This window comes from Heteronotia binoei, chromosome 6, assembly GCF_032191835.1.
Source record: "Heteronotia binoei isolate CCM8104 ecotype False Entrance Well chromosome 6, APGP_CSIRO_Hbin_v1, whole genome shotgun sequence".
NCBI classification, from domain to species: Eukaryota; Metazoa; Chordata; class Lepidosauria; order Squamata; family Gekkonidae; genus Heteronotia; species Heteronotia binoei.
Window position 1 is genome coordinate 140,193,691 of NC_083228.1, and position 15,129 is coordinate 140,208,819.

Below are 15,129 nucleotides of genomic sequence, written 5' to 3' on the forward strand. Positions count from 1 at the left end.
ACCAGCCTCTGCACATCTCCTGCCATGAAAACCCTATGGGGATTGCCATATACTGGTTGCAACTGGATGACAAAAAAACAATAACAGAACCCTTTTTGCTCAAAGCAGCGATCAGAAATGCCCCCCTCCCCCCAATCTTGTTCTCAAGGGAAAGGGAACTCCCAGGAACAACATGGGAGGAGGGGGCGGCCACAGGAAGAAGGAGGCAAGAAAATCAAGTACCCCAAACAAAAATTCCTGCCCTGGTTCATCTGGATCCAAGCGAGTGGGTCTCCTTTGGTGTCTCTTGTGCCAAGTACGCCCTCCCTAAATGCCTGAGTGTGGCCACCTCTTACCCCATCATTCCCTCTTCAAAGGCCTAAGTCAGGGGTGGCCAAACTGTGGCTCTTTCACACATATTGTATGGCTCTCAAAGCCCCTACCGCCTCGTTGGCTGGCTTGGAGAAGACATTTTTCTCTTTAAATCACTTCTCCGAGCCAAGCCAACTGATCTAGAGGGAAACTAGCACCCCCCAAAGAAAGTGCGCGGACTCTTATCTGGGAGAACCGGGTTTGATTCCACACTCCTCCACCTGCAGCTGCTGGAATGGCCTTGGGTCAGTCATAGCTCTTGCAGAGCTGTCCTTGAAAGCGCAGCTGCTGTAAGAGATATCTCAACCCCACCCAGCTGATCTAGAGGGAAACTAGCGCCCCCAAAGAAAGTGTGCGGACTCTTATCTGGGAGAACCGGGTATGATTCCACACTCCTCCACCTGCAGCTGCTGGAATGGCCTTGGAAAAGCCATAGCTCTTGCAGAGCTGTCCTTGAAAGGGCAGCTGCTGTAAGAGCTCTCTCAGCCCCACCCAGCTGATCTAGAGGGAAACTACCGTCACCAAAGAAAGCATGCAAAAAACTGAATGAATTCGATTGCATTATATTAGAGTCGGACCGAAAACTGATTTCCAGATGTTATAATTGGCTATTGGAATTGAGGATGCAAGGTGAAAATGTAAAGGAAAGTTGGATTAAATGGTTACAAGAATTTGGCTATACAATTGACTCAGATAACTGGGGGGAAATTTGGAGAGAAAATCTTAAATTGTCTAAATCTACCTTGCTAAAAGAAAATCTATATAAAATGGTCTACCGTTGGTATTATACCCCAGAAAAGCTTTCAAAAGCCTTTCCAAATAGTTCAGATAAGTGTTGGAAATGCACAAAAGTAAAAGGTTCGCTATACCACATGTGGTGGAATTGCGATTTTGCAAAAAAGTACTGGGTACAAATATCACTCTGGTGCCAAAAGATGCTGAAAGTGAAAATTCCTCATATCTTTTAAATTCCTTATATCTTTTAAATATCTGTAATATCTCATTACCAAAAAAAATGAAAAGGTTGTTACTCCATGTTATTACATTAGCAAGGATATTGTATGCTAAATATTGGGAAAAGCCGCAAATACCGAACAGAAATGAATTTCTGTCTAAATTATTGGAAACAGCTAAAATGGATATGTTAACGTGTAGATTGAAAGGAGGAAAGGTGGAGGAGTGTGAAGAGACTTGGAGCCCAATGTACTTATGGGCTAAAAAATTAGGTTTTGAAATGTTAAGAAAGTATTGATAGTTTTTGGGTTTTTTTAGCTCAGTCGCTCCATTAGATGTTAAATGTTAATGTTGATGTTGATGTTAATATGTTTTATGTGTATATTACTGGTTTTTTGTTTTTATTGTTATGTCTTCTGTTTGTCAATAAATATTAATTTATTTTAAAAAAAAAAGAAAGAAAGTGTGCAGACTCTTATCTCAGAGAACCGGGTTTGATTCCCCACTCCTCCACCTGCAGCAGCTGGAATGGCCTCGGGTCAGTCATATCTCTTGCACAGCTGTCCTTGAAAGGGCAGCTGCTTTAAGAGTTCTCTCAGCCCCACCCACCTCACGGGGTGTCTGTTACGGAGGAGGAAGATAAAGGAGATTCTGAGCTGCTCTGAGATTCAGAGTGGAGGGTAAGATATAAATCCAATATCATGATCTTATCTCAAAACATTCAATGTTTGGTGTGGAGAGCCAGTTTGGTGTAGTGGTTAAGTGTGCGGACTCTTATCTGGGAGAACCGGGTTTGATTCCCCACTCCTCCATTTGCACCTGCTAGCATGGCCTTGGGTCAGCCATAGCTCTGGCAGAGGTTGTCCTTGAAAGGGCTGCTGCTGTGAGAGCCCTCTCCAGCCCCACCCACCTCACAGGGTGTCTGTTGTGGGGAAGGAAGGGAAAGGAGATTGTGAGCTGCTCTGAGACTCTTCGGAGTGGAGGGCGGGATATAAATCCAATATCTTCATCTACCTCACAGGGTGTCTGTTGTGGGGGAGGAAGGGAAAGGAGATTGTGAGCTGCTCTGAGATTCTTCAGAGTGGAGGGTGGGATATAAATCCAATATCTTCTTCTTCTTCAATGTTTGCCATTGACCAATTAATCGAGCCCACCTTGCGGGATAGGGCAGGGTATAAATCGCAAATTTTAAAAAAATTAAATTAAATTAATTCACCCTGAGGCAACATTTAAGAGCTTCTTGAGCAGGGAATGTATCTTTCGAAGCGCAGACACAGAATGCTTAGGAATGGTGCACAAAATCCCTGTTTCTTGCCAGATGTTGTTGTCAGGGGTTGAGGCCCTAAGCTAGCAAACTGCAACGCAAGTTCCACCATCAAGAGCACAACAGCCAGCTCAGGGACACCTTCACGGAGTCATGTCCACACCCTCATACTGTGTCTCCTCACACACATACACAGACTGTGTCTCTCTTCTGGCTTACTGCCCAAATTTTGCAGCCCTCCTCAAGACACGCCAACTGGTAACAACGCATCTGCCCTCAAAGGGGGAAAGTGGGCTGTTGATGACCACCAGGTGGCACTCAAGAGTCACAGAAGTGAGCCCCCTCCCCCTAAATAATGTACCTCCCCGGACACGGCTGGGTTTTGTGAATGGCTTTCCAAAGTGGATTCTGAAGGAACATCACCAAATGCCCCAGAGAAGTCCCTGTTCCTTGTTGCACTTCAGCTGCAAGTATGGAAATCACCCATATGGGGCTTCCTGCTGCTGAGAAAGACACCACACTCCCAAGTCTCTGCAGAAAGCACAGGTGATGGATCCATGGCAAAGCTCTCCTTCAGAGGTCAGCACAGAACTTCAGCATCTTCCAGGAATGCCAAAATAAAAAAATATGAACATCAGAAGAGCCCTGCTGGATCAGGCCAGTGGTCCACACAGTCCAGCATCATATCTCATACCATGGCCATCCAGTTCCTCTGGAAGGCCAGTCACAGGGCAGAGAGGCCAAGGCCTTCCTAAGAACATCAGAAGAACCCTGCTGGATCAGACCACTGAGGGTCCATCTAGTCCAGCATTCTGTCTCACATAGTGGTCAACCAGTTCCTTTGGAGGACCAACAACAGGGCAGAGAGGCTGAGGCCTTTGTAAGAACATCAGAAGAGCCCTGCTGGATCAGACCAGTGGTCCATCTAGTCCAGCATCCCGTCTCACACAGTGGCCAACCAGTTCCTCTGGAGGACCAACAGGGCACAGAGGTTGAGGCCTTCCTAAGAACATCAGAAGAGCCCTGCTGGAACAGACCAGTGAGGGTCCATCTAGTCCAGCATCCTGTCTCACACACTGGCCAATCAGTTCCTCTGGAGAGCCAGCCACAGGGCAGAGAGACCAAGGCCTTCCTAAGAACATCAGGAGAGCCCTACTGGATCAGACCAGGAAGGGTCCATCTAGTCCAGCCTCCTGCCTCACACAGTGGCCAACCAGTTCCTCTGGAGGGCCAACCATAGGGCACAAAGGCCGAGGCCTTCCTAAGAACATCAGGAGAGCCCTGCTGGATTAGACCAGTGAGGGTCCACCTAGTCCAGCATCCTGTCTCACAGAGAGGCCAACCAATTCCTCTGGAGTGCCAACAACAGTGCAGAGAGGCTGAGGCCTTCATAAGAACATCAGAAGAGCCCTGCTGGATCAGACCAGTGAAGGTCCACCTAGTCCAGCATCCTGTCTCACAAAGGGATCCGCCAGTTCCTCCAGACAGCCAACAACAGGGCAGAGACCAAGGCTGAGGTTTCCTCCCAGCCCTGGCATTCGGACATGTTCTACCTCTGAGTGTGGAGGTTCCCTTTAGTCACCTTGCTTAGTAACGCCCTGATGGGCCTCTCCTCCATGCATCTGTCCAACCCCCCTTGTGATGTTCTTATGAAGGCCTCAGCCTCTCTTCCCTGTGGTTGACCCTCCAGAGGAACTGGTCGGCTGCTGAGGGAAACAGGATGCTGGACTGGATGGACTATTGGTCTGATCCAGCAGGGCTCTTCTGATGTTCTTATGAAGGCCTCGGCCTCTCTGTCCTGTTGCTTGCCCTCCAGAGGAACTGGTTGCCCGCTGTGTGAGACTGGATGCTGGACTAGATGGACCACTAGTTTGATGGCTTTCCTGGGTCCTCTGGCAGCTAATTCACCATTTTAATCACTCGCTGCGTAAAGAAGTATTTACTTTTGCTCATTCTGGATCTACGGCCCATCAACTGTTACAAGTCTCCAGCTCCTGCTAAATCTGCATTTCCAAGGCTCTGCAATCTCTCTGCTCCTTTACAGAGAGGGACACAAAATGCAACAGGGTCTTAAGAGTCCCTCCCACACCCGCCCACCGATGTTCCCTCTAAGCTGTGGAGTCTTGTGAGCAAACATTCTACTTCGTGAACTACCCGTTGCTCTCGCCGCCCTGGCTGTCGCCCCACTCTCCTTTTTAATTTATTTTTAAAGCGTGTGACATCATTTTGGACCCCAGGGCCCCTCCACCTAAAATTTTATTCCCTGGGCCCCCCCACCTAAAATTTTCTGGCTATGGGCCTTGGGAACTGTCATGATCCTGGGCGTAGCGAGGCCTGCAGGCCCCAGGGAAGCCTGCTTAGGAGTTACTGGGAAAAGCCGACTTCTCCCAGGATCCCCTCTGTCCCTCTGATTGGGTAGCGAGGGTTTTGGAGGGAAACAGGCCCAGAGAGGGCTGGGGCCTGGGAGGAGAATATAAAAGCCAAGCCCAGGAAGTGGGGGTTCTTTCCCTAGAAGGCTTAGCTGGAAGCAGGGAAAAGACCCTTACCCAAGGGGGTAAGTGCTAGTAAGAGTAGGGACTGTAAGATAGACGCGTTAGGGCATTTGTTTATTTTCCCTTCACACTTTTACTGGTTAATGCACCTTGTTAATTTATATTGCACTGGAATGAACCTTTTTGTTGTTGTTCAGACTGCCTGGTCCTCACGCTCATTATCTGGCCTAGCTAAGGGAGGCCTGAAGGGCTTGGGAGGGGACTCTGGGCCTTCTCAAGGGGAACTCTGAACCCAGAGTGGTGGCAGCAATTGGTGAGACCCCCCAGAGTCGTGACAGGAACACTGCAGTTCTCCAGGATCCCAAATCGAGGCACCTTCCCAGTCCTGTTTATCGCAAATCATTCCGGCGGCTGAGGAGCAAAACCGGAGACGGTTGCATTGCAAGGAACAGGATCTACGCTTCGGACACGTACCCAAAGGCAAAATTGCTGTCTTCCCTCCAGTCCGTGAGACGGCAGACGAACAGGGTGTTGGAATAGTCCTCGGGTCTGGAGGCAAAGTCTGGCGGGCAGTCAGCCAGGGACACGTAGGCACGAGGCAACCTGTGGTCCACGGGAGAGAACATGGCACACTTCTTGAATAGCTCGCTGTTGCGGTCGGTCAGGAGCCGGAGGGAGCCCATCGCTGCCCTCGAGTGCTTCTTCTCCAAGATGTAGACCACCTGGAAGAGCCACAGGAGTTGCCCAGTTAATGCCAGAAGGGAGGCTCTCGGCTCCTAGCAAAGGGACCCAGTATGGTTAAGAGCGTTGGGTCAGGATCTGGCAGAACCGAGTTCTAATCCCCTCTCCTCACATGGAAGCTCACTGGGAGGCTTTGGGCCAGTCACACGCTCTCAGCCTCACTCTCGGATAAAACAGAGAAGAGGAGAATGATGTAAGCCATCTTGGATCCCCACGGGAGAAAGCGGGCTGGAATAAATGTAGGAGGATGGATGTGTGTAGGTGTGTGGGTGTGTGGATGTGTGTGGGAGAGGGAGACGGAGAGGAGGGGGGAGAGAGAGACAGACAGACAGACAGACAGAGGGAGAGACAGAGAGAGGAGGAAGAGGAAGAAGAAGAGGAAGAGGAAGAAGAAGAAAGATGGGTGGGTGAGTAGGTAGGTAGAAGCAGAAGAGTTGGATTTATACCCTGCTTTTCTCTATCCAGAAGAGCCCCATGGCGCAGAGTGTTAAAGCTGCAGTACTGCAGTCCTAAGCTCTGCTCACGACCTGAGTTCGATCCTTGGTGGAAGCTGGGGTTTCAGGCAGCCGGCTCAAGGTTGACTCAGCCTCCCATCCTTCCGAGGTCAGTCAAATGAGTCCCCAGCTTGCTGGGGGGAAAGTAGAGATGACTGGGGAAGGCAATGGCAAACCACCCCGTAAAAAAGTCTGCCGTGAAAACGTCGTGAAAGCGACATCATGCTGGTGCTTAGGCAGGGGACCTTTCCTTTCCTTTCCTTCCCTTCCTTTCTCTACCCTAAGGTGTCTCAGAGCAGCTTACAATCTGCTTCCCTTCCTCTCCCCACGACAGACACCCTGTGCGGTAAGTGGGGCAGGGAGAGCTCCGAAAGAAGTGCCTCTGAGAGAACTGTGATGCCGTAAGTTGATCGACCTGATTCCTTTTGCATCCTGTCCTTCCAGCTCCCAGAGTTCGAGACACACTGCTCTGTTGCAGTGACAAGAAGCAGGAAAGCTGGTATTTCCTAAAAGACTTTCTATTCTAGCACGTTTCTGGACCGGAATCCACTACTGTTTACTACTGTCCCTCAAAGGAGTTCAGGGCTGTACAGCAAGGTGCTTATCTAGCCCCAAAAGGTGCTGGTAATCACTTTCAATCCCCACACGGTCCAGAACCAACATACTTCAAGAACTACTTTCACCCACATGAGCCCACCTATACATTCTGGTCACCTTCAGAAATCTCGCTTTGGTCGTCCTGCCATCTGTGGCTAGACGGGAGGCGTTCCAAGAGAAGGGCCTTCTCGGTTGTGGCACCGAAACGTTGGGAAATGACTTCTCTATCATTTTTTTAAAAAAATCCTTCCCATTGTTATAAGGTTAATTCTGGGCGTTTTTGTGTAAACCTTGAAGTGACAATATTTGGAATGCCGCATTCTGAATTACCACAGAAGGGAGAAGTAATGAGCTAAATGCACACGTTTCCCTCCCCCCATTTTCCCACCCATTTTATAAGGGAAAGGTTGTTGAGAATTACTGGGTAAGAGTGGTGTATAAAAGATTCAAGGGAGTCACAGGTTTGGCCTAGGGTCGCCAGGTCACGCAGGCTATGGGGGGGAGGGAGACTCCGAAGAGTCTCAGAGCGGCTCACAATCTCCTTTCCCTTCCTCCCCCACAACAGACACCCTGTGAGGTGGGTGGGGCTGAGAGAGCTCTGACAGAAGCTGCCCTTTCAAGGACACCTCCTGCAATAGCTATGGCTGTCCCAAGGCCATTCCAGCAGGTGCAAGTGGAGGAGTGGGGAATCAAACCCAGTTCTCCCAGATAAGAGTCCACACACTTAACCACTACACCAAACTGGCTCTCAAACTGGGACCTCAGTGGACCAAGGGACATTTGTCTGTCCCCGACTATCGCAAGCCGGCAAGCCCGTTTGCTTTGTTTCGCACAGACCCATGAAACGATTATGGGTTACGGTGTTGTTCGTCTGTATGGTTTTATCGGATTGTTTTTAATAGTTTTCCATTGTTTTAATTATTCAGATGTTTCAATCGTGTATTTGATGATCCTCACCTTAAAGGAGCAATAATAATGCTAACCTGATCTGACAACTAATTCTCAGGCGTAGAGGAGTGGGGTCTTTCCTGGGCCCGCTAGCCAAGATCCCTTCCGTTTAAGAATTTATGTTCTAACACACAGGTGTCAAACTCATTTGCTATGAAGGCTGGATCTTGACCTTCTCAGGCCGGGCAATGCCTATCATAAAATGCAATGCCAGGTCGGGGAGATATAAACTTTATAAAGGAAAGGAAAGGTCCCCTGTGCAAGCACCAGTCGTTTCCGACTCTGGCGTGACGTCGCTCTCACAATGTTTTCGCGGCAGACTTTTGACGGGGTGGTTTGCCATTGCCTTTCCCTGTCCTCTACACTCCCCCCCCCCCCCCCCGCTCCCCAGCAAGCTGCGTACTCATTTTACCGACCTTGGAAGGATGGAAGGCTGAGTCAACGTGGAGCCGGCTACCTAAACCCAGTTTTTTACGGGGTGGTTTGCCATTGCCTTTCCCTGTCATCTACACTCTCCCCCCCCCCCCGCAAGCTGAGTACTCATTTTACCGACCTCGGAAGGATGGAAGGCTCAGTCAACCTCGAGCCGGCTACCTGAAAACCCAGCTTCTGCTGGGGATTAAACTCAGGTCGTGAGCAGAGCTTAGGACTGCAGTACTGCAGCTTTAACACTCTGCGTCACAGGGCTCTTAAACTTTATAAAGGACGCAGACAAACACACACAGCCTAATCCCCCTCGCTGGCTTGTTGAGCCTCGCCCAACAAAAGGAAGAGAGGCTTGGCTCAGTAACTCTGCTGTACAATTGAGAGAGCCTGGCAAATCCAGCTCTCCTCCCCCACGTCCTCCACAAGGTAGGAGCTTTGCTCTGCAGCTCCTGTGCGATTGAGCAAGCCTGGCAAAGCAAGCTGTGATGCAGAAGGAAGAAAGAGAGGGAGAAGCAAGCAGACAACGGTGAGTTGCTCGCGGGCCTGATAGGAGCCCTCTGGGGGCCTGATTCGGCCCCTGAATTGCATGTTTGACACCCCTGTTCTAACAGATCTCAGGGACTGGATCTGGAACATTCTCTATGCAAAGCACACATTCTACTACCAGGGCGGCCCTAGATTGTCCGGTATCCTAGGCAAGGCTAACTTCTGGAGCCCTCCACTGATAATAAGAACACAAGAACATAAGAAAAGCCATGTTGGATCAGGTCAATGGCCCATCCTGTCCAACACTTTGTGTCACACAGGGGTGCGGTGACCAGAATTGTACACAGTATTCCAAATGAGACCGCACCATCGATTTATACAGGGGCACTATGATACTGGCTGATTTGTTTTCAGTTCCTGTCCTAATAATTCCCAGCATGGCGGTGGCCTTTTTTTATTGCAATCGCACACTGTCTTGACATTTTCAGTGAGTTCTCTACCACGACCCCAAGATCTCTCTCTTGGTCAGTCTCTGCCAATTCACACCCCATCAACTTGTATTTGTAGCTGGGATTCTTGGCCCCAATGTGCCTTACTTAGCACTTGGCCACATTGAACCTCATCTGCCACGTTGACGCCCACTCACCCAGCCTCGACAGATCCCTTTGGAGCGCCTAACAATCCTCTCTGGTTCTCAGCACCCTGAAGTTATGATAATGTCATCAAGTCACACGGGAGCACTCGATTCAGAACCCCCAGAAGGCCAGCACCCGAGGCAACCGCCCAGCTTGCTTGTCCACTACAGAACTGTGAGCCGCCCCAAAGCAGACCGTCCCCATTTTAGTCCCAAGAACACCTTGTGGGGTAGGGAAAAAACCGAGATAGTTGGTGCCCGAGTCGCTGCTTTCAAGGGCGGAACGAATACAGCCATTGGAATGGTTCCAGCAAGACGCTACCTTGCCCGTCTTTTGAAGAAACTGCTCCGGGTCGTTCACCTTGGAGGAGCCTTCCGATTTTGCACGGGAGCCGACACAGGCCTCTGGGTCCGGTCCTATAGAAAAACACACGTTTAAAAATGAGTGTGCCACGATCGCTTCCATCTCTGTTTTGGCAGCCCCAAGGGCCAGCGTCAAACGTTGGCCCAGGTGGAAAGAAGCATTTCAATCATCATTTGTAAAAAAAAGTATGCCCAAAGAGCCAAGGAACGAACAGCAGCCTTTCAATATCCCTCCAGGCTGCAATGGGGAACAGATATACGGTTGACTTCCACTGGGCACATCTGCTACAGTCAAAGCAAGGCCCGAAATTTACAAGTTCGCCTATAGCAGCCATAATAAACAAAATGGGGGAACCCAGGCTCTGTTTATTAAAAACGCAAATAAAAAAAAGCGTTTTGAATTTCCTGGCGTTTCTTAACGTTGGGGTCATTTTTGCTTTTCCACGTTACATAAATAGTCCCCCCCTCTTTAAGCACTTCCCTTCGTTATAACATTTAATTTCCTCTAAAGAACGTTACTGCGGGGTTGTAAAATGCATATTTCGCCTCGGAACCAAAACCGCACCTTGCAAGGAGATAGCCGTCGGCTGCGGCCCAGCCGTCATTAAACAGGGCTGGTGAGGAGTCCTACGAGCGGACAAAAGACTCCGCCCGTTAGAGAGCAGGGAAAGACACTGTGACTCAGTGGCAGAGCATCTGCTTGGCATACAGAAGGGTCCCAGTTCAATCCCCGGCGTCTACAATTAAGAAAGGAACAGGCCACAGGGGATGAGAAAGACCTCAGCCTGAGACCCTGGAGAGCCATGAAGTGGGGCTGTGGCTCAGTGGTACAGCATCCGCTTGGCATACAGAAAGTCCCAGGTTCAATCCCCAGCTGAAAGAACCAGCTAGTATATGATGAAAAAGACCTCTGCCTGAGACCCTGCAGAGCTGCTGCCAGTCTGAATAGACAAAACCGATTTTGATGGACCCCAAGGGTCTGATTCAGTAGAACAGGAGTCCCCAACCACCAGGTCGTGGCCCAGTACCGGGCTGTGGCCTGCTAGCAACCAGGAAAAAGAGCGAGGTAGAGCAGCCCCAGACTAAAGACTAAAGCAACCCCAGCCCTTGCAGGGGAGGCAGCCTCAACGCAACGCCACACCACCTCTTACATCCACCTGGGTCCAAGGTTGGCAGAAGGTGCAATGCTACTGTTACCTTAGCCCACACCTCATTTATAGGCCACCACCAATCTTTAAAGAGAGGTCTTTAAATGGGAGGGGGAGGCAGAGACAGCCCCGGTCCCCCCCCCCCATTTAAAGACATAAGAACATAAGAGAAGCCATGTTGGATCAGGCCAATGGCCCATCCAGTGCAACACTCTGTGTCACATGAGAACATAAGAGAAGCCCTGCTGGATCAGGCCATGGCCCATCCAGTCCAACACTCTGTGTCACATAAGAAGGTAAGAGAAGCCATGTTGGATGAGGCCAGTGGCCCATCCAGTCCAACACTCTGAGTCACATAAGAAGGTAAGAGAAGCCATGTTGGGTCAGGCCAATGGCCCATCCAGTCCAACACTCTGTGTCACACAGTGGCCAATATATGTGTGTGTGTGTGTGTGTATATCTATACAAACACACACACACACATATACATACACACACACACATACACACACACACACACACACATATATATACACTGTGGCGAACAGCCACTGATGGACCTCTGCTCCATATTTTTATCCAATTCCCTCTTGAAGCCGGCTATGCTTGTAGCCGCCACCACCTCCAGTGGCAGTGAATTCCACGCGTTAATCACCCTTTAGGTGAAGAAGGACTTCCTTTTATCCGTTTTAACCTGACTGCTCAGCAATTTTATTGAATGCCCACGAGTTCTCGTATTGTGAGAAAGGGAGAAAAGTACTTCTTTCTCTACTTTCTCCATCCCATGCATTATCTTGTAAACTTCTATCATGCCACCCCGCAGTCGACGTTTCTCCAAGCTAAAGAGTCCCAAGCGTTTCAACCTTTCTTCATAGGGAAAGTGCTCCAGCCCTTTAATCATTCTAGTTGCCCTTCTCTGGACTTTCTCCAATGCTATAATATCCTTTTTGAGGTGCGGCGACCAGAACTGCACACAGTACTTCAAATGAGACCGCTCCAAGAGTACTCCAAATGAGACCGCACCATCGATTTATACAGGGGCATTATGATACCGGCTGATTTTTTTGCAATTCCCTTCCTAATAATTCCCGGCATGGCGTTGGCCTTTTTTATGGCAATCGCACACTGTCTTGACATTTTCAGTGAGTTCTCTACCACGACCCCAGTTCACAACCCATCAAGACCCCCCTGGTCTTTAATATGGTACTTGCTCTCAGCTGCTAGGACATTGTATGCGCAGTTATGGAAGCAAGAAAAAATACCAGAAAAATGGGACTGGATTACAAAAGTTATGTCATGGAGTGAAATGGACAAATTAACAAGAAAACTAAGAGACTATGATTTAGAACTTTTTAATGCGGAGTGGAAGAAATTCAGAAGATACGTAGAGAAAGAGTGGAAAATAAAAGGACATTGGACAATTTTTGATGATTAAGATTTTTATAGTTAAGGGTACCTTAATATTTGTTTTTTTTTAAAAAAATAACACTGGCGGGGGTCAAGTAACGGAGGGAGGGGTGGGAGGAAAGTAAGATATGGGGTAGAACGATTTTTTTTTTTATTTTAAGCTCTTTATAAGTTGTAGATATAATTCTGCTACCATATGTTACCAAATAAAAATAAATTTGTTTATAAACAAGACCCCCCTGGGAGACAGGGATGTGGCGGAGACAGGGGGCAGCTTGGGGTGGCAGAACCCCCAGTGCCGCCTCTCTCATTGGTCCGTGGAAAAATCGTCTTCCACTTGGACTTCCGGGGTTGGAAAATGCCGAGCTGAACTGCTTCTCAAAAGGGGAGCAGGCTGGAACTTCTGTTCGAGGTAGCGGCAGGCAATCTAATGCTTACTGCCTACTTTTCTCAGTCAGAGATCAGTCCAAGATATGCACAGGAAACTTTGAGGAGATTTAGCTTGGCTAAAAGGGAGTCCAGGGGGGGGGGGAGGGGGCTGATTTGAGGCTTTGAGGGGTCTCCGGAGATGAGTTGCATTTTCATCATCTGCAGAAGTTTCCAGAGTCATTTCTTTGACATAAGCTCGACGGGATCCAATCTTCTTCGATACTGCTAAACATCTAAAGCTATACAAGACCGGTGTTGATCTGGATAACTACAGAAAAGGTACAGATCGCTATCTTTCCTTCCGGGACTAATTAAAGTTAAATGAAATAAAATCAGAAGGTGGGAAATTGAAATCTAGAAAGCTTGGAAGAAGAAGGGGAGAAGGGGCGAAATTTGGACTTTGTAAATTTAAAGGACAGTGCTAAAAAGTGGAAAGGAATTTATTGTTTTGTCTTCTTGAGGTTTTGGAGAAAAAGCCCCATCGTCATAGACTTGCAGCTCCCACAGCCAACACAGGAAATACGTCAAGCATCGTGAGATCTCTCTACCAGCGAAAACGGGATTTGGTGGCAAGCAAAGCAGGAAGTATCAGGTGGAAAAATACTTCAAGAGAGCAATCCGGTCCCCCCCTCCATCTCCTCTTCTCCAGACTGAACATTCCCAAGGCCCCTCAGCCTTTCCTCATAGGGTTCTTCCTCCAGGCCAGGGGTGGCCAAACTGTGGCTCAACAGCCACGCGTGGCTGTTTCACACACATTGTGCGGCTCTCGAAGCCCCCATTGGCAGGATCGGAGAAGGCATTTTTCTCTTTAAATCACTTCTCCAAGCCAAGCCAGCCAGCAGCTCAAAGAATGCATTTGAAGTTAAAGTTGCTTTCTTTCCGCCTCTTCCCCCCATCTATTTGCCTGCCTTCTTGTCCTGTCCTGAAGCTCTCAAACATCCGACATTCATGTCTTGGGGTTCTCAAACTTCTGAAGTTTATTCTATTCGAGTCTTACATGGAGCAAGTTTGGCCACCCCTGCACCAGGCCTTTGATCATCCTCGTTGCTCTCTTCTGCACCCGCTCGATTGTGTCCGCATCTTTTTTGAAGTGAGGCCTCCAGTACGGCACACGGATGTCTAGCCTGGGCTATCTACGCCAGGACAGTTGATGGAAAATGCCATAAAGTCGCCGCCAACTTACAACCACCTCATAGAGTTTTCAAGGCAATTAACGTAGAGGTGGTTTTCCATTGCCCAGCTCTACGTAGCACTCTGGATTTCCTTGGTGGTCTCCCATCCAAGAGAGCCAGTTTGGTGTAGTGGTTAAGTGCGCAGATACTTATCCGGGAGAACCTGGTTTGATTCCCCACTTCTCCACTTGCAGCTGCTGGAATGGCCTGGGGTCAGCCATAGCTCTCACAGTGTTGTCCTTGGAAAGGCAGCTTCAGTCAGAGCTCTCTCAGCCCCACCCACCTCACAGGGTGTCTGTTGTGGGGGGAGAAGATATGGGAGATTGTAAGTCGCTCTGAGTCTCTGATTCAGAGAGGAGGGCGAGGTATAAATCTGCCCTCACCTCACAGGGTGTCTGTTGTGGGGGGAGAAGACAGAGGAGATTGTGAGCCCCTCTGAGTCTCTGATTCAGAGAGAAGGGCGAGGTATAAATCTGCCCCCACCTCACAGGGTGTCTGTTGTGGGGGGAGAAGACAGAGGAGATTGTGAGCCGCTCTGAGTCTCTGATTCAGGGAAAACGGCGGGGTATAAATCTGCCCCCACCTCACAGGGTGTCTGTTGTGGGGGAAGAAGAGATAGGAGATTGTGAGCCCCTCTGAGTCTCTGATTCAGAGAGAAGGGCGAGGTATAAATCTGCCATCTTCTTCTTCCCAGGACTGACCCAGCTTAGCTCCTGCGATCTGATAGAAATGGACGAGCCCGCCAACCTTTAACGGGCAACTGGGCAGGCACAAGCCTTATCCACCTATGGGCAAAGAAAACCTGAGATCTGCCACGCAAACCTTACATCATCCCCAAGAACGCCCCGTTTACGAAAGGAGTCAGCCATCGTGGTCTCCAAGTTGAACGGAAAGGAGCTGACGAGAGGGGTTTTTTAAAAAAAAAGAAAAAGTAAGGCAAAGGTATAAAACATATGTTTTATTGAAACACTATGAATTGGGGGTGCCAAAAAGCACTCATAGACAGACCAGAAACAGGCAGGAGTAGAACTTTTCAGCCCACACAAGAGGCCCCCGTCCTACCAACACTCCCTGCTGCTGAAGCTGCTCAGGGGAGGGTTTCTCAGCCACTTCCACCCGGGGATGGAACCCTAGCAGAAGCTCCTTTGTATATTAGGCCACACACCCCTGACGTAGCCAATCCTCCAAGAGCTTACAAAAAAGAGCCTTGTAAGGGGTGGAAT

At 49.2% G+C, this 15,129-nt stretch overlaps 1 protein-coding gene across 1 annotated transcript in view; it reads right to left on the reverse strand.

Annotated features, from left to right (window-relative positions):
• The window catches only part of DIS3L2 (DIS3 like 3'-5' exoribonuclease 2), a 419,389-nt gene that overhangs the window by 221,287 nt on the left and 182,973 nt on the right, over positions 1-15,129 (reverse strand). The window contains 2 exon segments of the mRNA XM_060242825.1: positions 5,536-5,783; positions 9,710-9,804. Of these exon segments, the coding sequence (XP_060098808.1) occupies positions 5,536-5,783; positions 9,710-9,804 (343 nt within the window).